The 23,080-nt window shown below is 41.9% G+C and overlaps 2 protein-coding genes across 5 annotated transcripts in view; one reads left to right on the plus strand and one right to left on the minus strand.

Annotated features, from left to right (window-relative positions):
* The first annotated feature begins 128 nt into the window (after window positions 1-128).
* Window positions 129-19,933, plus strand: acsl2 (acyl-CoA synthetase long chain family member 2). 4 transcript variants are annotated; one of them, XM_054773020.1, is made up of 20 exons: window positions 129-200; window positions 10,046-10,277; window positions 10,365-10,479; window positions 10,804-10,868; window positions 10,950-11,051; window positions 11,839-11,938; window positions 12,120-12,298; window positions 12,592-12,624; window positions 13,340-13,391; window positions 13,513-13,586; window positions 13,847-13,924; window positions 15,166-15,300; window positions 15,366-15,500; window positions 17,127-17,295; window positions 17,359-17,447; window positions 17,507-17,623; window positions 18,062-18,205; window positions 18,968-19,069; window positions 19,159-19,230; window positions 19,307-19,933. In XM_054773020.1, the coding sequence occupies exons 2-20, from the start codon at window positions 10,047-10,049 to the stop codon at window positions 19,445-19,447; spliced, it is 2,133 nt and encodes a 710-aa protein (XP_054628995.1). In that variant the 5' UTR covers window positions 129-200; window position 10,046; the 3' UTR covers window positions 19,448-19,933. The 4 variants fall into 4 exon arrangements, with proteins under 4 accessions (XP_054628995.1, XP_054628996.1, XP_054628997.1 ...); XM_054773021.1 differs by having other exon boundaries at window positions 154-283; XM_054773022.1 differs by lacking the exon at window positions 129-200 and adding an exon at window positions 205-287.
* Window positions 19,475-23,080, minus strand: part of bin3 (bridging integrator 3) — a 41,797-nt gene continuing 38,191 nt past the window's right edge. Inside the window, exon 9 of the mRNA XM_054773025.1 lies at window positions 19,475-22,488. Within this exon, the coding sequence (XP_054629000.1) occupies window positions 22,342-22,488 (147 nt within the window). The 3' untranslated portion in view covers window positions 19,475-22,341. The remainder of the gene's footprint in view (window positions 22,489-23,080) is intronic.

Raw genomic sequence — 23,080 nt, forward strand, 5'->3', positions numbered from 1 at the left:
GTTGCTATAGTTACTATATTTATAGAAAAAAACGGACAAAATAACTTAAAAATACCGCTTATCCAGCTTCCGTCATTAGATGTTTAATTTGAAGGTTGTTAGAGGAAACGGTTGGTGATAGGCACGAACCTTTACAATGAGTATATTCCGATAGCTGAACGGAAAGTAGTTCCATCAATCGTAGAACTCGGAACTAACAGGTGACTTACTTTTCATTCTTTGTTTTTTTTTGTTTATTCGTCGTTTTCACTCTTTGCGGACCTACCAAGGCTTCTTTTTCTCAGTAGGTAAAGTTCGGCTGCTTTGCTTGCAGTTGCTTGTTGAGGCTGTTGTGTGTCACACTAAAAAGGAAAAACATACGGTGCTGCTGAAAGGCTTCACTTTAATGACTAACTAATACCGATGTTAACGAACTTTAACGCGCATACACATTCAAACATGCAACTTTGATTAATTTCGCCACTTAATGCTGTCACTGATTAGAGAGACACCTGCACAATCTGGTAAAATCTGATTAAAAAGCAATATTCACCCTTTATAAACATAGCAATGCTCTGTTTTGAGAGGTGTTCATTTAACAACATGTTTGTTATTGTGACTGTACTTTGCAGTGGCGTAAAACACTGAGGGCAACACAACAAGTGAGAACTATACAACATAAAGTGAAAGTAACACCTGTCTGACAGTGTTCATGAAAACGTTATTGTAACATTCTTATGTTACTAAAAGGCAGGATTTTTGATGCGTTTCTTGCATTGCCTCTTGATGTTGCTGATGAAATAAACTAGCAAGTTTTATGAAACAGTCAGTACTGTTGATACTGGTAAAGTAGGTTAACTGTAATATAATATTCTGACAAATCAAGTCAGGCTTGCGGAATTGGCCATATAGAGTATCTCCGTCTCAAACATGCATGTTTAATCAGTACTGGTGTTCCTCAGGGCTGTATCCTCGGGGCAGTGCTACTTTGTTTTTACAATAAATATATCAGCCTTGAGTTATCCTTCCATTGTTTGCCATGGTCAACAACTGAGGGGTCTCTGGGGGTTGTGGGAATTTCAGCGTCATGCAGTGCACGTGTGCAGCGTAGCTGACTGTCAACATTTACATTTTATAACAACCACCTTTTGTAATAGAAAGTAATAGAAATACTCCAAAATAATTGTCAAAGTCAAAATAATAATGCATCAGAAATGACATGCTGTCGCGTTAATAACATAAATAAGATAAGGCTATATCGTTCAAGCAGAGGCCTGTTCTTTATCTAAGGCCGGGGTGTCAAACTTGTTTTCAAACCGCAGTAATGACAGCTCTCAGAGAGCCACTTGGTATAGGGGTGATATTTCATGTCTCTAATAATGGTAAAAATCAAATTAAAAAAATCATAAATAGGTTTTCTATGCTCTAACTACAAAAATATTCCATCTGTTATTATTAATTATTAATCCTACTTTGCGGAAATTCACTTATCGCGGTTACGAACTAATTAGCCGCAATAAACGAAGGATTTATTTATGTTTTTATTTTTGATAACAAATAATTTTTGGAATACCCTGTTCCATGATCAGATAATATTCAAGTTGAGAAAAACTGCATGCAGTAAAATTTGTCAGTCAAAATCAAATAATAAAAACACGTAGAAGGATAAAAGTGAAGTGCATGATTGACACACATTATTCCCAGGTTTTTGCGAGCCACATAAAATGCTGGTGGCATGTGGCCCCGGGCCTTGAATTTGAACCCGTGATCTAAGGTATCCTTAAATGACTTCTGTTGTAGTGTAGAAACATTCTATGACTTCCCCCATCACTGCTATGCAAATGACACACATATTTCTTCTTCCCCACAATTAGAGGAATGCATCCATGACGAAACACGTCAATACTTGGATGTGCATGCGCCAACACACTCCTAGGTTTTCTGGAACACAGTAAACTCCCAATAAGTACAAAGTATTCTCTCGTATTCTCTTCATGCACTTTCCACGTCACCAATCAACATGTGCTTTCCCGCTCACATTTGAGAATTGCAGTCGGAGCATTCAGTTTTTTCTCCTGTTTTCCTCGTGTCTCGCCACCTCATCTCCCCTCCACCACAGCCTGAATTGCAGTGGAAACATTGAACAGCACAGTTCATTGCTACAGCTGTAGCTTTGGTACACCGCCCCCCACCTCCCCAGTCCCCTATGTCACCCTCCTGCCATTTTCTGGGTCAGAGGGAGGAATTCCCCAGCATCGCCCTCATTGTCAGTCAGCTACTGTGCAGCTTCAGCGTTCATGTCATCCTCGCGTTTATTACCTGCATAGCTCACAGACCTTAAGAGTAGGTCAAACGCGGTACGTTCGGGGAGGCTGTGTGATCGCTCATTTGTTTGGATTTGGAATGGAAATTGTCTTACTTCTTGTAACTTTTGGTGTATATTCTTCTTTTCAGGATGTGTTTTTTTGGGGGAAAAAAATGCTTCTTTACAGTGACAACTTGACTCCAGAACAGTCAGTAGTTGACAGAACTAGGACTGCACTCGTACGCTATAGTGCAGTCAGGCTATGGCTTCTACTTCACTTCCAAACGCTCTTTTACACACACATACATACATGCACACACAAACACTCTTTCACACAAACTTTATCACACTTTTCTGAGCCTGGCGACTTCAGTGCCGTGGCGTTATGACGGGTCTTTCAACGTGCAACTTGTATTCTGTCACTCTGTATTCTACACTAATTCGTCGTTAAATAATAATAAATAATAATAATAACGCTAATAAATTCCCTCACGAGCCATCTCAATGAGTGATGTGTGCGCTTGCCCACTTCTGCCTTTGTAACATTGACACGAGCCCCCAAATAGCTGTCCTCGGCTATGCCTGCCAGGAAGTAGCAGCTCGTAACCCAAATTGTAGCTCGCAGTTCAAAGCAAAAAAATCAGCCAAGCGACGGCTCACATAAAAAAAAAAACACTTGTTAGTTGGGGCACTTGTATGCCAAGGTACCACTGTATTAATGACAATTTAAAAAAAAATACCTGTAGTGCTCCAGTACATTCTCTCTGGCATTTGAGAGTTGACTCCCCTGAGACAACTCAACTCACAGCGACAGTAGACACAAATAACTTTGGTCTTGTCAAGACAGCCATCTGCCAGGGCTTCAAAGCGGAACTTACCATTCAAAATACCCTTTTCTTTGTCCGCTGCGTTTCTTCAAGCTACGGCGTGGGCCGAGGGTCAAACAGGATGTGCGCAGTTTAATGGTGCATCAAAAAAATTGTGCCGTTAAAGGAAATTTCTGTTATTAATGCATTAATTCAGCCCTAATTAAGTAACCAGAGGGCCAATAAATACACAGGTGCTGTACAGCAAGTGCAACAATGCTGACAAATGCATCAGTAACAGTTTAAACAGTCTGAATTACAATTAGATTTTTAGGAAATGAAAGTTCCTTACTGCCTAAAGCGGTGGATCTCAACTTGTTTGGCTGCTGGACCCACCATCACCATTCTGTGACAAGCAGCGACTCAAATTATGGACATTTTTCCAACATAAACTCCTCAAATATATGGTTTAAAGACTTTTTGCAACAGTTACGTGGCTGCCTCGAGGACGCTAACTTTTAAACATGTTCCAAGCATTATCCCATTATATCTCTTCCTGCTCCGAGCACATCAGCTGTGCCCCGGGTGGTGCAAGAAAAGTCGTTCCAGCACAAGACAGGTAGATATCTAGCTATGTAGCAGTGTGTCAACAGATGGCGCCTTAAAGGAAAACTGCACTTTTTTGGGAATTTTGCCCATCATCCACAACATTAATACGTCTTTCTCTTTTCTGTGCGTTCTAAAAATATAAAAACAGCTAAAAAAGAGGCATCTAACTAATGCAGAGAAAGGGACACACCTATTCCGCCCATAAAGCCTGTTATTAAGACACTTCCGATCCATATATTATATATCTAGTCCATATATCCAATATTTCTTGTAGGTTTGTGTAATCTTACCAGCGAGCTACCTAACTAATTATGCAGGACACTGCCCCCTTGTGGCGTTTTATGGGTATTGCTGGAATTAATTTTCTTTTACCCTTTTATGGAGTCATTGCAAGCAACACAAAAAAGACAAACACAACTGTGGAGGTAATCTTGTAGAAGAAGAGCATGTTGATGTCACACATGATGATGGTTTGAGCTTCGAGCTGACTTTAGAGGGGTATGTCGGGCCTTATGAGTTCAAGATTCAAGAGTTTTATTGTCATATGCACAGTAAAACTGGTGGTTCTGCTTTGCAATGCTTAACATAATTGTGGACGGAATTGCGGCATTGGCCAGTAAAAGTGGAATCCACTGTTAAACACGGAATCTCGTGGAAATTGACATCGCGTGATTGAAATGCTGTCATCGTGAGGAGAAGGAACATTTGTGTGGGGAATTGTTTCCCCGGTGGACCGCTCAATTGTGGTGGAATCTCCTCACAAACACAACCCCGCCGCCTCCCTAACTAAACGGCAACTTCAAACAGCTTTGAAGTCAACATCCTCAATGTTTTATTTGTTTTATTTAATGTTTTGCTAATTCCAATTTATTCTGATTTATTATTAACAATTTTTTTTATTGTTAACGATTTTATTTATTTCTTGATACTGCACAAGGTCATGATTTGAACGCCAATTTGCTTCTTTAACACCATCATTTCATACAGGAAGTAGAAAAAAATGTAAATGACAAATGCCAGACGTTGTAATATTGCAAGTGTCAACAAGTGAAAGTTATGGTGTGAATGAGTTATGACTGTCGTGAGACAGGTTAGTTTTACCCTCCTGATGATGTGTTGTTGCAATAGTAATCCCAGGATTAGGTAGGATTGAATATCAGCTCTGCTTCTTCCTACTCCTTTTCAGACTGTTGAATGTTGAATCATGCAAATGTAACCATGTGATGTTCCTTCATGTAACTTGTTACATATGTAACATGAAACAAATAAACATCCACTACCATACCACACCACACCGTACCGTACCATACCATACTGTACCGTAACGTACCGTACTGTACCATACCATACCGTACAATACCACACCATACCATAACATACCGTACCATACCATACCGTACAATACCATACCATACCATAACATACCGTACCATACCGTACCATACCGTACAATACCGTACTGTACAATACCGTACCGTACCATACCGTACCGTACCATACCAAACCATACCATACCATACCGTACAATACCATACCATAACATACCGTACCATACCATATCGTACAATACCATACCATACCATAACATACCGTACCATACCATACCATAACGTACCGTACCATACCATACCATACCGTACAATACCATACCATAACATACCGTACCATACCATACCATACCGTACAATACCGTACCATACCATACCGTACCATACCATAGCATGCCAGAAAATGTTGGTTGAACTCCAAATTGTAGAACCTTTGGGGTGTCCATCATACAGTAATGGGCCATGACGCATGTGCATGTAATCTTTATGGATTAATGGCCGGTGCTTTCGTTCCTCTAATCGAAAATACAGGAAAAATTGTTTAAAATGATTATTGACTGTATTTTAAGCTGCCTTGTTTGTGTGGAAGAAGTAATACTGTACCAGTAGGCAGCTGCCTTCAAATATCCGCTTTTCCTCGACTAGAAATGGGAGGACCTTAATTATAAGAAACCTGTTTGTGTTGGTGGAAGCTAAACATTGTTATCCTGTGATCAGCTTCTTAGTCAAGTGAGCTTCTATGTGCACAGTTAATAAAAGTATCAGATTAAAATCGTGCCTGCTTTGCAAAGCGATAGCGTGCGGTCGCGCCTCATTCCAAATTTGATGGGAAACCTGGCAGGTATAAATAATATGATGCAAGTCAACAACACACCATGATTGTAATTTTAACAGTCATTTTTAAAAGCTATTGTGGTTTCTGTGCTGCTGTTTCATGAATGCGTCATGACTGAAGAGTGGACGTGCACATACCTGCGTGCTGCGTTGGGCTCTTACATGCCTAATGCCCATGCTGCAATCTTTGCTGCTTTTATTGTGCTTTTCTGCACTCGCTGGTGTCTTGTCAGCTTTTATGTCATTACAGGGCGCCTGTCATCACCGGAATTCTGGAAGGTCTCTGATGAAAGATAATATGCAGTACAATTAGTTGGCAAGCCATATATATCATTTTTGAGGTGTTTAAAAAGCTAAACATGTGTGTGCCAAGTTGGTGGAGTGGGTTGTGGCCGGAGTGTGTTGAAATACTAAGTACTACTTTTTGTGAGTTTTTTTGGTCTATAAAACTATTTACTGTATAATACCCAGTTTTTGTTGACAAGGTCTTGTCAGTATTATTTTAGCAGTTATTGTGGTCGTAGTTCGCATCATACTGAGAGCTGTTTCTACCATTTCGCTTACTGTTATTTAGCTAAATGAGAAGGGTAAAGTCACAAATACAAAACACAATCTGTTTCGGGGTGCGGGAATAAAACTGCTATTAAATTGATCCTTTCTATAGTCAAACTGCTGGCGTCCTTAAATCTTTAAGGTGATTTTTTTAAAAGTAAACACTTTAACATGATCAAAAGTGCAGAAAGAAGTTAACCACTGTATAATCAGTAGGATACTCTACCTTAAAACAAGTAATAGCACTAAAACACTCGAACAAGTGGACCGCCAGCACAAAAAGCACAAGAAAAAGCAAGGCACTGTGCTCTTCTTAGGAATGCTGGGGTAATGTGAGATTTTACGCAAGTGATGGAAGTTTTGGTGCCAGTTTTCAAGGCAATTTCCCCCCCAAAACTATTCCAAATTCCAAATTTGACGACGTTCTATACCACTGCAAACTACAACCACAATAATGATCATATGGTTGGATCAATACCCCTCTGACATCAGACAGTTTAATACAGCTTTCGATTACGATATGGAAGCAATACGAGTACATGAAATACTGTTTAATCAAAGTGAAGTTGGAGCTGATTGGTTGAAGTAAAGGTGACCCAAATGTTGAGTGTATTTGATTTGACTGTATAAATGTTAACCTATAACACATCCTTGTTATGCTGTATATCCGGTTCTGCACTCAGGATATAAATTCAAGTGAAATAACAAAATAGTCCCAGCAGGGATCACTACTCCGGCTGTGAAGCTGACTTGTTGGTGAGGTCCTTCCTTCACTATTTTTCCACATTTCTTTTGTCTCGGGTCTTCCAGGCAGTCAGTGCTGTGCCACAATAATGGCGCCTGTCTAGGCTTTGACAATAGTCTTTATGAATGGGAGAGAGAGTGGGGGCAGCAGGGGAGAGGTAGGGGGATGGGGGACTGGAGGCTGCAGGGAGTTCTCTTCATACTCAACTGGCATTTTCTTGTCTTTTTTTTTTTTAATGTTTCACCTCTCGTTTATGGAGCCACAGAAAGCACTCACGGCTCTCCATCTGCTCCGTTACACGCTGAGGTGTAAATTGGCGAGTGAGCAGCTACATTACATTTAATGGATGCCTATGATGGAATATTTATGTACTGAAGATGAGATTGGCCACCACTTTGCCCACAGAGGCAAGCAATGCTGGATCAGACCGGTTCTAAAGAATTCACTTCTTCATTTATGCTTCCACTCTCCTACTGGGGGACAGAGGAGCAAAGTAGGTGAAAGGTTGAGGGGTGTACATGAAGGATACTACCTGAGGTGCTGGTGGTATCGGTTTGTGTGAGTGCAAGTGTGAGTAAATTCTGTCAAAATGTGTGTGTGTTTTTTTTTTTATGTGCCTGTCTCTTTTCCCATGCTTCCTCTCTCTGTGTCGTCGTCTGTCACTGATGTCACTCAATATGGACAATAATGTTTCTGGCATGGTGAAAGGGTGCTAGAGGAGGAGGATTTGTCAGCTAGTCCTCGCCACCAAACATTCACAGCTGTACACAGAGAGCCGCACTCTCCTTGTTGGACAGAAGAGTGACTGAGAGTAACCTGGGGGTGCTTCATTCTGACAACCTGGTGGTGCGCCAGCTCGACCCCTCCCTTCTTCTAACTACACTGTGCCAAGTGTGTGTCCCAGCATGACCCGCTCTTTAAACTGAGCTCTCAGACTAGGAGCAGTTTAAGTTCCCAAGTGGAACATTGTTTTATTCCCCCTGCTGGTTGTAGGATGATGAGAGGAGTCGACATGGAGGATTTCTGGAAGAACAAAAAGCCTCTTTCAATTTGTAATAGAAAAATCTGTCAAATCATTAATATTTTTAATCTAATTAATTACCATTTACAAATTAATTAATCATCATTAATCACCATATACCATACCATATACCCATTTTATGAACAGCAAGGTCAATGACATGACGTGATAATATGTGTGTGATGTACTGTATTTTTGTCAACAGCTCCAAATGAACTGAACATGAAAATCAAGCTACAACATACTACACATCATAGTATAATGTGTCGGTTTCTTTGCAATTCCTCTGAACGAGGTTTTTGGCTGGGATTACAGGTATTTCGAACAGTATTGTAACTTACAGTAAGAATAGTAAAACTAAGCGACACCACACTTTTAATCTACACAATTAAATAGGGCCATCTTTTTTAAAGCTTTTTAATGGAAAAAAGAAGATTGGTAGTTGTAACTCACTGACATTCACTGTTGATGTTCGGAGTTTGACTCTCTGTACATCGATGGGGACGCTACACTGGCCTCTGTCCACTGCCGGAGCAGAGAGGTGTGGCTTGTCATGATACGCACGTGTCAATTACACTGAAAATGTTAATGTCATTTATGAAAGAAATTAGTTTCCACCATTAACACGCTATTGTTGACAACCTAGTTCTAATTAGTAAATTGTCGAGCAATATCAGCCAATTAACCTTGTCAGAGCACCTGCTAAAGCTCTTTTTTCCCAAAATTGTCACATGGTTGTGTTATGTATACTTAAAGACAATGCAGGGAAAAGTTGTCCTGCCAATATCCTGCTTTCACAGGTGGTATTAGTACCATAACAGAGGAGGTAACATGCCAGTATAAAAGGGAATGGATGGATGTGAATTTTCCTAGTCGGTGCTGATTTCTCCCAGCAATAGCCCCTTTCACACTGCCTGCCGATGCCGGCTTTTCCTCCTTGTCACTGTTCTGTGTGAATTGCACAGACACATAATGGGAGACTAACTTGTCCCGCCTATATTCTGACATTGGCGGTAGTATCAAAGACATAACAGAGGCAGGACTCACTTCTCCTGCCCCGCAGAGCTGCCACAACTAATCAATGAATTGGTGATTATGGTATTTGATTCATCATTTTTTAATTTAAAAATGTAATGATCCTATGTCAGGCTTTCAAATGGGAATATTTTCTAATTTATTGAAGTCGTCCATGAAAGCAGATCTATTATCTTTGTGTTTTAGGTAAAAGAAGATATTCACACACACATCAGTTTTCACTTTGGAAAACAGTGATTTACTTTTTTGTCTCTTTTCTGATATGTTATGACCAAACCATGAACTGTTTTTCTTGGGTTCATCTTGATTTGGTCCGTTGATAGCCAATATTCCACCTTTGCAGGTAGTATCAGAGCCATAGCAGAGGCAGGAGGCTGCCTGTGTGAAAGGGAATGTTAGAAAGTTGGCACAGGGATGTGAAGTTTCATTTTCAACACTCGCCCCTTTCACCCTGCTGCTCAAAGCCGGCTTTTCTTCCCCTTGTTAACTTTCTGTACGAATGGCACTGACCTGGAACGGGAAGACAAAATACTGCCTTTGGAGGTAGTAGCAGAGTTGTAACAGAGGTGGGACATGGACTGTGTGAAAGGGACTAGTGGAAAGCCGGGACAGGTGTGTGACAGGCTCGCCTCTCATGCCCTGTTGTGTTGTTGCTGTCACTTTTGTCACGCGCCTAATTCTGTCAGATTGTGGGATGTTGTGTAAAAGCATACACAGCCGCAGCAATAGCTTCGCTTCGCTAGGTTCTGTGCAAAAAGTATAGGTGGGTGAATGCCAATCTCCTGTCCCAGCGCAGACAGTAAGTCCATTTGTCTGTTTGTTCTCTTTCAGCATGTATTTCCCAGAGTGGTTACGATCACTTCGATCCAACGTGGGGCTCAAAGTTTCAGAATCACAGGAGCACAGGAGTCTGCTGCCGTCTCTACCGTCGTCCTCATATCTGTCCTCCTCGTCCCTTCTGGGTTTAGGAGCCCTGGCCTCCCTCACCGCATACTGGCTGGTGACTCGTCCACGCCCCATGCGTCCTCCGTGTGACCTTCAAGTTCAATCTGTACCTGTGAATGTGGGTTTATGGCCCAAGACGTTGAATTCCTGTGCGCATCTCAGTGTGAGTGTTGCTCTCGTATCTTACCGTAGTGCGTTGTTGTAGGGCGATCCCACCTGCAGGCGCTCAGCTCTTCTTCAAGATGACGTGCTGCTGGAGTTCTATTACGACGACACCAGGACGGCTTACGACATGTTTCAGAGGGGCCTGAGGACCGCAGGTGTGACATTAATCATCTTATTTACTCATCAGCAGCCATTGTTGTACTATGTCATGTCAAAAAATAACAATGCAGTGTAGCCTAAATGCACAGTGTACAGAACATGTGGCAGTGCCGCCACCGTCATGTTTCACTGTGGCTATGGTGTTCTTCTGGTGCTGTTTTCCTGCCACACCACCCTTTGGAATTGTGGAGAAATGATGAAACAAGAATAGAGAAGTAATCATCAGGAAAGCATATATGATGAAACTGATATTCAACTTTTTGCCCACAATTCCGATGGTCACTTTCTTAGATTAACTTTACTCGTGTGATGGTTTTCAGGAAATGGGCCATGTCTTGGCTTCAGGAAGCCGAGCCAACCCTACCAGTGGATATCCTACACTGAGGTCTCACATATTTGTTTTTTCAACCGCATGTTCTTGTTGTCGTGTACAACCTCTTGAGCAATGTGTCTTTGGACCCTGTAGGTGGCAGAGCAAGCACGTTTGCTGGGCTCTGGTCTGGTGGCTAAAGGCTGCAAGCCCAACCCTCAACAATTTGTTGCCATATTTGCACAGAACAGACCGGAGGTATGTGTCTCCCTTGTTTGGAGGGGTATTTTAGAAGATAGAGTAAATACATGCAGAATGGAGAACTTAGTATTTATATTCAGGATTTACTTTTTAGTCACTATCATCTTGCTTCAAGTACGAAAGGCCAACATGTCTGGTAAACTGTGGGGCATTGGTCATTCAGAAATGCAGCATAGGCCTTGAGAAAGACTTCACAGAGTAGCTCTTTTGATGAAATGCATGTGAAAAAAGGACCCACTGTGCTAAAGCAGTGAGTACATGACAAGAATGTGTTTCCGGCACTTAGTCATATTTATATTAATATTTATTATTTCAATGTCCTAAACAAATCAATACATTTAATCTATAAATATGACCTTCTACTTTGTTGTAATGTACATAATCTATATTGTGATATGTGAATAAAACTATGACCAACACCTTAATAACAAAAACAGCATATTATTTGGTCAGTGGTTTATGTCATTGAGTTTGTGTCACAAATCTTGTCCAGGAAGCTCAAAATGATTTTCTTGGTCAGTGTGTGTCCTTGAAGTGTATTCTTGTACATGATCACATGGATAAAACTGGACTGCAGGCGGTGAAGATGTGTTTCTAGACAGGTATTAATCATGCACGTCTGCTTTAATAGTCATCAGATACCCGACGGGCTATTTGCATAGATCGGCTTCAAAACACTCATGATAATTACCCAAGGTGTCGTTGTTTGCTTTGGCTAACGTTTCACTTACCGATTGGAATCAATGTGTCAAAATGACGATCTGTCTCCCTCTGCTGGTGACAGTGGATCATTACAGAGCTGGCCTGCTACACTTACTCCATGGCTGTGGTTCCTCTGTATGAGACACTGGGGCTGGAAGCCATGGTCCATATACTCAACCTTGGTGAGATGCATGCCTGCATGTAGACATAACAACAGCACATGCTCAAGGAAGTAAAGGTCCGTTTGTCTTGTTTCTGAAAGTGTATCTCTGCCTTTCATTTCTGGGAAGATATGACATTTCAGTTTCATTTGAGCTGAGCCTGTCTTTGGAACCTGATTGAGTTTTATGTGGTGGACTGTAGCTGGGATCTCTCTGGTGGTCTGCGACCTCGAGGAGAAGGCGGTCTCTCTGTTGGAGAACAAGGAGAACGGCAACGCTCCCAAGCTCTCCTGCTTGGTTCTCTTTAACGATTTCAGCAAGGCCTTCGTTGAGAGGGCGAGAAGTTGCCAAGTGGAGGTTGTCAAACTGGCGCAGCTTATGGTGAGCAGACCATGTGCACACGCACTCATTTTTGATTTAATCATGAATGGATTGTCTAATATTGTAGATATAAACATACGTGATCAGTATACTCTAGGTACTTGAAATGTGATTCTACACATGCGCATCTATTATTGTTTTAAATTGTTATATGTTGTATTTAATATGTTATATTTTATTTGATTTTACCATGTTCTTATTTGTTATAAGGTGCTTTTATTCTTGTGAAGCACCTTGGGCACCATTGGGATGTTGTAAGGTGCTATATAAATAAAGTTTGATTTGATTTGTAGGAGCTGGGAAGGCAGAACCTTAAAGATCCTGTGGTGAGTTTTCAATTGCCAGTCCAATATTGGATTTTTCCACTAACCAAATTCGAGTCTGAACGGCTCTCTCGCATGACGTCGCACGACAGCTCAGCATCAAGGATTAACGTTGCGTTTAGCTTTTTCTTGTCTTTCTGTGGCGTTTTTGTGACGCTTTGAATCAATTCCAAAAGCGATCAGTAAAACGCACTCACATTCAGAGCAGCAGGACAACATTCCACAATCCCATAATTAGGTGTGTGGCAATGTCTAAAATACCTGTTGGACAATCACAATTGTTTTCAACACAACAGGGTGGGAGGAGTGTGTCACCCCACAGAGAAGTGACATGGAAAGAAGCTGTGCAATAAAGAGCTTGTCATCCTTAAGTAACCTGCCTGGTTCAGCCAGCCTGGGTCACTGCCAAGGTCGAACCAAGGTCCTTTAGCGTCGAGCCAAAGCCCGGCCTGTCAGCTTGACACCTGGTGTGACTCTTCAGGTTCAGGGAGTGGCGTTTAGAAACGTACAACCACACAGCCACACTGGCGGGCATCTGTTACACTCCCAACGTCCGGGTAGACGCTACAGTGCCATCTTTATCCTTAAAAATCGGAGCACCAGCATTCCACTTTAGAGGTAGAAGTGTAGATGGGTTAAAGGGCGTACTCTATCAGTCACTGGTACAAAAGGTCATAGGTGGTCTGTCGTCATATTCTTTTATTTCCCTCCACTGTAGCCACCCCAGCCCCAGGATCTGGCCGTGGTTTGCTTCACCAGTGGAACCACAGGTAGCGTCAGATTTTTCCACAAGTCTAATCATCCTCTGCTCACATCATGGGAGGCTTATCCACTTACAGCGTCTTTATGGCTCCCCCAAACTAAATAATGTCTTTGTTTGTTTATATGCAGGCAAGCCTAAGGGAGCCATGATCACCCACGGCAACATCGCCTCCAACACTTCCTCTGTCATTAAGATCCTGGAGGTCTGTCTTGCTCTCATTGACATAACTTCACATCTGCTTTGTGTCTGTTTCCTCCCTGCTGTGTGTAACGGTATGATTAACTGAGTGTTTGATTGGCCCTGTGGCTGCCAAGCTACTTAAACTAATTGCCTCTTTATAGAGATTCTGCTGTCTGGGCGCTGGAGGAAAAACAGCATGTTTGATTGCCCGTGTGGATTCATCTCTCCCTCGATACCTGAAACTTTTTTTCATTTTTGCTCCTTATTTTTGTCCTCTGCCAGGGTTCCTTTGTCATACGACAAGAAGACATTTCCATCTCCTACATGCCGCTGGCCCACATGTTTGAGAGAATGATTCAGGTGATTTCCATTGATTCCTGCATACTTGTGACATTTTCTTTTGAAAAGAAGACACATTTTCCAGGAAATTAGGGAAAATAAGGCACATTCTAAACTCCTGATTCAAATTTTAAGACCAGTTGAAAAATTGTTGGGTCTTAAGGAGGTTCTGAATAGAGCTTCAAAATGGGGAAAAATGATGAGTAAGCAATTTATTGCGAACAAGTGAAATAGGCTCTTTACCAGCTGAACAAAAGTTCAAGACCACAGCTTTTAAAAGCCAAAATCTTGGCAAAAATGTGGATTTAATGTCATTTTCTGTCACACTGTCATGATTTCTCGAGGCAAAAAAAAAAAGGCAAAAAAGGTCTAGACCCAAAAAACGTCACTCACCCTGAGCCAGAGGATCTGTCTGTCAAGACACGGGACGATCGTCTGCCCGAAAGAAGGTTGTTACTGGGGGCGAGTGCAGTCCAACTGCCATCAGACGGCATCTATCTGCTAGAGAAGGGATTTAAAAACACAAAACGTCTATGAATGCCTCACAAAATTGCCCACGAGAGCACCAAGCATGGGACATTGAAAGGTGGAAGAAAGAAAGTTGGCATGACAAGGAGATCCCACCTGAGATGTTTCCACACGGCACAGTGGAGGGGGCGCCATCATGATCTGGGGTGCTTTTTCCTTCAATGGAACAATGGAGCATCAGGTTGTGCAGGGGTGTCAAACGGCTATGTGGAGATGTTGCAGGGGGCATCCCTCTCGACTGAAGGTGGGCTTTGGGTTGGTTTTTTTTAGCTGTGGTCTTAAAGTTTTGATCAGCTGATAAAAGTCTGTTTCAGTTTAGTGTTTTTTTGCACTAAATTTTGTGATTTTTTCTTTTTGCATTTTGAAGCTCTGCTTAGAACCTCCTTAAGATCCAACAGTGCAAAATGTAAACACTTGCATCTTAAAAGTTGGATGAAATAATTTGTATTGAAACAGGAGGGCCGCACGGTGGCCGAGTGGTTAGCATGTTGGCCACACAGTCAGGAGATCGGGAAGACCTGGGTTCGAATCTCCGCTTGTGTGGGTTTTCTCCGGGTACTCCCACATTCCAAAAATGCCAGGTTAATTGGCAACCTCTAAATTGTCCACAGGTATGAAACATGACATCTCCAGCAACATTGGCATGGAAACAGGTGTTGAGAATATACATAAAGGTTGTAAAAATAATGACTTGGTGACTTTTTTAAGTTAAATTCAACCTCATCTTGTCACAGGTGTCCATGTTCTGTCATGGAGCTCGTGTGGGCTTCTACCAAGGAGACATTTCCCTTCTTATGGATGACATCAAAACCCTCAAGCCCACCTTCTTTCCCGTCGTCCCTCGTTTGCTCAATCGCATTTACGACAAGGTGGGTTTTAAAGATCACATCCTCACGCCCGCTACCCACACCCCCTCACCATTTTTCCTGTACAGATTCTGGGCTCCGTGACGTCCCCGCTGAGGCGAGCGTTGCTTCACTACGCCGTGAACAGGAAGCAGGCTGAGCTCAGCAGCGGCATCGTACGCAACAACAGTCTTTGGGACAAACTGGTCTTCAACAGGATTCAGGTCAGTGGCTCAAAAGCTATTTCTAGTGTTGTTGATTTGTACCCATGCTGGACCAGCGGCGTCTACAAAGATGCTGGCGTCTAGCTTCCTACTGAAAACTCCAAAAATGACTTGACCGACTGTCATCAAACTTTGTGAAGGGTGGGGCCTGGACTACTATATTTAAGTGCGGAGCCAGGATCAGGGTCGTCATTATCATTTATTATTAAGATGCTGGCCATTACTGCCCTGTGATTGGCTGGCGACCAGTCCAGGGTGTACCCCGCCCCACGCCTGAAGTCAGCTGGGATAGGCTCCAGCATACCCGCCACCCTAGTGAGGATAAGCGGCATAGAAGATAGATGGATAGATGGATGGATCATTTCTTTACTTGAATGTTCGTTGGCTTGCTGGCTTTAGAAAACACTATTTTGTGGAGAAGTATAGGAAAACAAAAAGAAAAAGAAAAAGCAATGAGTATTGACTGTATTAGTACATTTTTACATTTTTGATACAGGTGTACCTAATGATGTGGCTGGTGGTGTATTCCAAGGGACAAAATGTCGCTCTTACGACATATGGCACTATTATCTCTGTTTTCCTCTTTGTACTTTCAACACAGCACATTAAACAATCCATGAATAGCACAAATGATATAATAAACACGATTATTACATCGCTTTTAACGTGTTTTCCACTAGCTTCATTTTTCATGACAACTGAAGCATCGCCACAATGCAAAGAGTTGTTTGCTACTTTATTTATGCTCAGAATTACTTTGTATTCACATGGTTTTTAGTCTTTTTTTAATTTTAAATGTGTCCCAAATACTCCTTGGTTTACAAAAAAAGCCATTGTGATTTTGTTAGCTTTACTAAATTATGATTACATTTTCACCACATAATTAAGCAGTTGTCACCATTTTTTCTTAAGTTGGAATTCTTAAGTTGAAATATTTCCAAAAGCCAATTGTTCTGGCTAATTGTTATAGCTTGTTAGCATGCTAACAAGCAAAGATGGCGGCATATAGTGTAGGTAGTGTGAGCCTAAAAGCCTACAACACAGCTGCTAGCTACTGTAGCTAGCTTGGCTCCTATTAAACTATTCCTCAATGCTTGTGAAATTAAATGTTCAAATTGTGGCATCTTATACATCGTATCAAAATGATAAAACGCAGAAAAGTAAATGCGTGCACCAAGCTCAACAAATTCAACCCTGAAAATCGGCTTTAGCGACAAAAAAGTAACAATAAGATGCTTGTTAGTTTTCTAAAACAACATCAAAAGTAAAGCCTCAAACTAATAACGGGCTATCTTGTCTTTAAGTAGATATATTCTGTTTCCTGGGGGAGGATTTCTGTCTAGTTAGTGGCAAGTAGGCAAGCAGCTTGCAGAGAGTCCACAATGTGGTATGAGAAGTTTGCAGGAGAAGCTGAGCTCTTCCAAGCGAGCGGTGCCAAAAGCAAGCGCAGCATATTGAGCCTGTGGGAGTGTATTGGACAAGCGTGCAACGCTGGCAAGTGAGAAGCCACTGAAAGATTTTGGCTCAGGGAGGTCGGTGGGAAAATATGGTCTACTTGCTGTTGAAGCAGGATTTAGTTCAGATTCGTGTTGGTAAAGCGGCACGCTTTGGCTTTGTCTATTTAAGGCCAGTTTAGGAGGAAACCTGCGCTTCGCCCTGACTGCATCAGCGCCCATCTCCCCCACCGTGCTGTCCTTCCTCAGAGCCACGCTGGGCTGCCTCATCTTTGAAGGTTACGGCCAGACGGAGTGCACAGCAGGTTGTACCTTCTCCATGCCGGGAGACTGGAGTGCAGGTTAGCCTTCTGGACTATCACGCTAGCAAGCGTTTGCTGCGGTCACAGTTGTGTGTTTTCTAGGACACGTTGGCGCTCCTTTGCCCTGTGCTGCTGTGAAGCTGGTGGACATCCCTGACATGAACTACTACGCAAAGAACGGAGAAGGAGAGGTGAGCTTAACATGTGTGATGACACTTCTTCTCACTCATTCTCCTGCTTTCCTTATTAGATCTGCATCCGTGGTCCCAGTGTGTTTAGGGGCTACTTGAAGGACCCTGAAAGGACCGCCGAAGCTTTGGACAGTGACGGTTGGCTCCACAGTGGAGATGTAGGCCAGTGGCTTCCTGTAAGATTGGCTTCTTCCTGTTCCTTTCCGTCATTCCGTTCCTAGCTTAGCTTTGATAACTTCACCAACCTTCGAGATCCATGTCGCGGCTGCATTTCATCAGGTAACTGGTGTGTGTGAGTGACAGGAAGAAAAGCTCGGACCTCCAGGTTTTGTTTGACGATTGAGGCTACATTTTTTCCAAAAAAACCCTCCAAATTATAGAACCTGCTTTGGAGGTCCCACTGTAACTGTGTGTAAAAAGAAAAATTAAATTGCATCAGTTTGTTGGAATCAGAACTTAAATGTTTACATATGAATGGTACTTTTCCAAAGAAAAAGTATATGTGGAGTACTACTTGCATGACGACGGTTTAAACTCCCACTGTGGAGGTACCACTGTCTTTTGGTACCCTTACCGTATTGGTGATGTATTTCATTCAACGTGTCCTTCACCAGAACGGGACGCTGCGCATCATCGACAGGAAGAAGCACATCTTCAAGTTGTCCCAGGGAGAGTATATCGCTCCGGAGAAGATAGAAAATGTCTACATGCGCTGTGTTCCTGTGCTGCAGGTCTTTGTGCATGGAGATAGTTTACAGGTATACTGCACATTCAATGGGACACATAGACCGACCTGCACACGCACAGCATGTTTGCTACTGTGGTTGTACTGCATCGTACTAACCTTGCACACAGAGAGTCTGAAAAATGGCCGCATCAGAACTGTAACAGTATGCCATTGATCTGCTTTCCTTTTATACATACCCAGCCAAGCAGGTTATCGGCACCAAACACAGGGACCCTGTGAGGTATGCTTGTCAGACAGCGACAATTGCTTTCAACACAACAGGGCAGGAGTACTGAGTCTCGGTTGTTGAACTTGACACTCCAGTTCTGGCACTGCGGAGTAGCCTTTTACACAGACACAACAGGATGTTAGACATGAGACTAGGGTATTGGAATTCCGACCCTTGTTCTGGCTTCTTGCTTTTCTGACTGGTTACTCCTCTGGTTGGACAATTCGGGGCCTGACTGCCACTCCACATTCTGTCAGTGTTTACACAGCTTTAATAAAAAGGAGCTTCTGTAGGCAGAAAATTGCCAGGTGGACTCCATACCCTCATTTTCTGTCTGTTTAAACAGGACAACAACGAGGGGAAAAAAAATCTGGCTTTTACAGGGAGCATAAAAATGGCAACTGAGACCTATTTCTAATATTTTCTCATATAATCAAAATATTAGAAACAGCTGACACTATGACACAGTGATGCAATCGGCAACCACAATAATAACAAACACATAGTTTGTATAGGACAGTAGCTATGGTGTATTGTTCACCAAGTGACTCAACTAGTGTCCAGTCTTACCTGGTAGGCATCGTTGTTCCCGACCCTGAAGTGTTTGTAGACTGGGCTAAAGAACGAGGAGTTGTGGGCTCCTTTGAAGAACTGTGTCAAAATCCTGTAAGTTAAAATGATTGCCTATTGCACATATTCCAGTTTGCTCATAAAGTACGGTAATCCACTTGAATGAAAAGCTGCCCTTCCAATAGGACGTAAAGGCTGCAGTGTTGGAGGACATGAAAGCAGTTGGAAAGAAGGCAGGACTCAAGTCTTTCGAACAAGTGAGTCTTTTGAACAGGCCTGTCTTAGTGAAATAACTACATGCTGACTTGACACTTCCCTTCCGTTTGCGTGCAGGTGAAAGATCTTCACTTGCATCCCGAGACGTTCAGCGTCGCCAACGGCCTCCTCACACCCACCCTAAAGAGCAGACGCGCCGAAATTCGCCGGGTCTTTCAGGAGCAGATAGATGCCATGTACAGCAAGACAGCTTTGTGACGGGCTGCAACAGAGACTGGACAACCTTTTGAGGTGCATAAACATACAACAGGATGTGTTTGGGAATAGCACTAATCCACACACACACACACACCTCTTGCACATATATCATGTATTAACTCTTTAAGTCAATTATTAATTATAATTATTGCCACCTAATGGGACCAAAAGCTGGTATTTAACTAATTTCACAATAATATTGTCAAGTTTTCCGTACCTTTAGTAGCACACTTGCATTTGTACATTGGCATTATTTGAAGGTGGGTTGGTTTGTAACTAACATGACTTCCTGTCTCACGCACGCTTCCTAATGATCGCTTTTGTCAATCTAACGTGATTCACTGAAATCAAGCATCAAGTCATCCACGCACGTGTTGTAAATACCGCTTTGGTTCTAATGAGCGGACAATACTGATTCACTTATTTCAGTGAAGCTGAACACACAAATAAAGATGGTTAGATTTGGGAATTGTTTGTCATCCTTTTAGTCATGACACACTCACCTCACTAAAGCACAAACACATTTAAGAATGTCACTGGATCATTTATTCTCCGATTTTACAGGAAACAGATAAACATTGTCACCTAACATCTTACGTCACGTACACAAACAAATAGAAGCCTCTGTTGAAAGTATTTACTCACTGGTGGTACTTCATTAGAAATTAGGGCCACATCGACAAAGAAAAAAAACAACTAAATTAGAGTTGGAGGAATTAAGTTGTATTTTGAAGGGTCACAATTTGGAAGGATGTGATGACAAAAATGTCAGTGTTGAAACAGTTGTATTATGAGAAAAATCGTGTTTGTAATATAAGAATAAAGACGTATTGCATTGCGTTATTTGAATATCATAAAATCAGAACAAAAACATGACAATGAAGACAACGTTTTGTAACGAAAATGTTGTGGAAAAATATAAAGTTGTAAGAAAAAATGTACTTGGCATAAAAGTTGAAAAACAAAGACAATTTGACAACAAAAAACTAATAAAATTATGAAAAAAATTATTGTGAGAAAACGGTCATGTTATGAAAATTAAGTTATAATATAAACATAGTATGTAATACATGAACATAATACAATTATGTAATACCGTACTGTATTATGAGAATAAAGACTTTACCAAAAAACTAGAGAAAAATGATCATTAAGTTGTACTGTATTGTAGGCAAAAGTTGGAATGTTAGAATAAAACTAACATTTGCAGTATTACTACAAAAAAGCTGCAATGAGTCACACTGATTGTAATTATAGCCTTTTTTAACAACCAAAACACGACAATTAAGTTGTAATATTAATTTCAAATGACCAAACATCTATAAATATCAGAAGTCATAATTTTACAACAAAAAGGGAAAGTTATGAGAATAAAGTTGTAATGAGAAAACAAAGTTGCAAATTAGCTAGACAAAAGTTGTACTTTGTCAAATTACTGCTACAAAAAGGATAAGGTTAAGATGGTGTGATTTTACAATAGATACAACGATTCATCTGTCAAATTGTGAAAACCAACATACGATTATGACACTACTATTTTGACTAAAAGGTCCCAATTTTAGAGTATTTAAGTCTTAATGTTACAACAAAAAAATACGACAAAGTAATCACATGAACATTTTTGAAACTTTCTCATATTCATTATTTTTCTTCTCTTCAGTGTGGCCCTAATACAGCTCCTTAAAAAAAACCTTCATTAGCTTAAAAGACACCTTCATTAATAATTTTTAAAAAACATGCTTAACTTAAAAGCCTACAATACAAAACTCAAAGACAAGGCGATTGCATTTGCTTCCAACAGCAGATTATACATTTTGTGCCATCAAGTAGGACAAATACCCAGTGTGACCTTCTTACCTCTGGGAGCAGAGGGAGTGTGTGTCGTAGTGTTAACAGCACACAGGAGTGCAAGGACAGCTGACACTTCCATCTTGGGCGCGATGGGTGCAACGCTTTTTAGTGAGGTTCTTCAAGGTTTGACTGCAAGCAACCGCACAACAAAGGATGGATGGTTTGACACGCAAGAGAGAAAAGTGGGAAGCATACCATTTGTTTCCACTAGAGGGCGCACGAGACTTGATTTTTGCAATAAAGAGACCAAGCGCTCGACCTACAGTATGTTATTATAGTGTAAACATTTCGGAAAGCTATCACAAAAAAAAAAAAGACTGAGAAACAAATTATTGATGATGTGCAACAAGTGATTCCAAAAAGATGGTGTTGGCTGATGGCTTTGTTAGAGTGTTATCCCGAGTCTTATTATTAGACACAATCACAAATAGTACACGTGTAGGGCGTACTCACACCTAACGTCTGGCACGTTTGGATAGTGCGAGCACGCTGATCCGTGCTCAAGTTCGGTACACTCTTTTGGCATGTCTGTAGAATGACTGGAATTGGATCGCTCCTTGCAAGTTCTTAATGATTACCGACAAAATTGATAATATAAATAAAATACAAAGACTATTGACACCCACAACATACACTGATGTGCGAAATAAAAATGTGTCATTTAATTAACGCGATCGCTGCTCTCGCAAGTGATTAACGATAGTTGTCCCCTTCCACAATTGAATTAATCGGAAGGACTTGAAGTAAGACTGGAAATAATCCAGTCAGGGATATAGCAGTAATACAGCAGAATGGGAGTGATGGGACAATCAAATGGACTGAAGCATGGATGCACACAGTGAGCATAGGCCAGGAGAGGGAGGGGGAATCGTGCCCAATCGGCCACGGTATGAATGGCCTCGTGTACTACGTCCTACTAGGCCCAATCAGGACCGCTAATGAAGTTAAGGCCATATCAGTTAGTTGAAATTGGACAGAGGAGCATGGAGAGAGTGTCTTCCTGGTGTTGGCTCAGTCAGTCAGTCAGTCAGTCAGTCAGTCAGTCAGTCGTCGGCCACGATGGACAGAGCACGCAGCTCGTTGAGCTTGGCCTCCGTCTCCCTCTGCCTCTGCTCGTCATTCAGGCCCGCCTGGTCGATCTGATCCGTCAGCTCGCTGAAGATCTTGTACATTTCTGTGAAGTACACCACCTGGAGAAACAATAAAAAAAACAAGACAACAAAAAGTCAAGCGTGACGTGATGAGCTCCCCTCCTCCTCAAACCAACCAAGAGGAGATGTGACGACGGCGTCCGCACATATCGAGCAACTTCCCGCCATCAGATGACTCGTGACCCGGCCTTTTCCTCTCCCCCAAATTCGAACAAGATGCTGAGTGTTCGTTGAAAGCTTTTCTTGACACTTCCCACCCAAGCTCCTTCCCATGGCTTGGTGAGTCAGGCTCCTGGGAGACTGGCTTTGATGAATAATAGACTTTAAGCACACTACAAGACCAAGAGAGGAGTCGGCCGAGGGTGAAGTACTGAGGAGTACAAGCCCCTTGAAACCCACACATATTACAACATTTGCTCATGCTACCGCTAGGAAAGCATGGGGGGGCTATATGTGCCACCTTTGTCATAGAGGTCACTCTCCATAAGTAGCTATATCAATTACTGCTGTTGTTTTGTAAACAAGCTGCACGGTGGCCTAGTGGTTAGCATGTTGGCCACACAGTCAGTTTCTCCCACATTAGGTTAATTGGCGACTCTAAATTGTCCATAGGTATGAATGTGAGTGTGAA

Source organism: Dunckerocampus dactyliophorus, chromosome 4 (genome assembly GCF_027744805.1).
Source record: "Dunckerocampus dactyliophorus isolate RoL2022-P2 chromosome 4, RoL_Ddac_1.1, whole genome shotgun sequence".
NCBI classification, from domain to species: Eukaryota; Metazoa; Chordata; class Actinopteri; order Syngnathiformes; family Syngnathidae; genus Dunckerocampus; species Dunckerocampus dactyliophorus.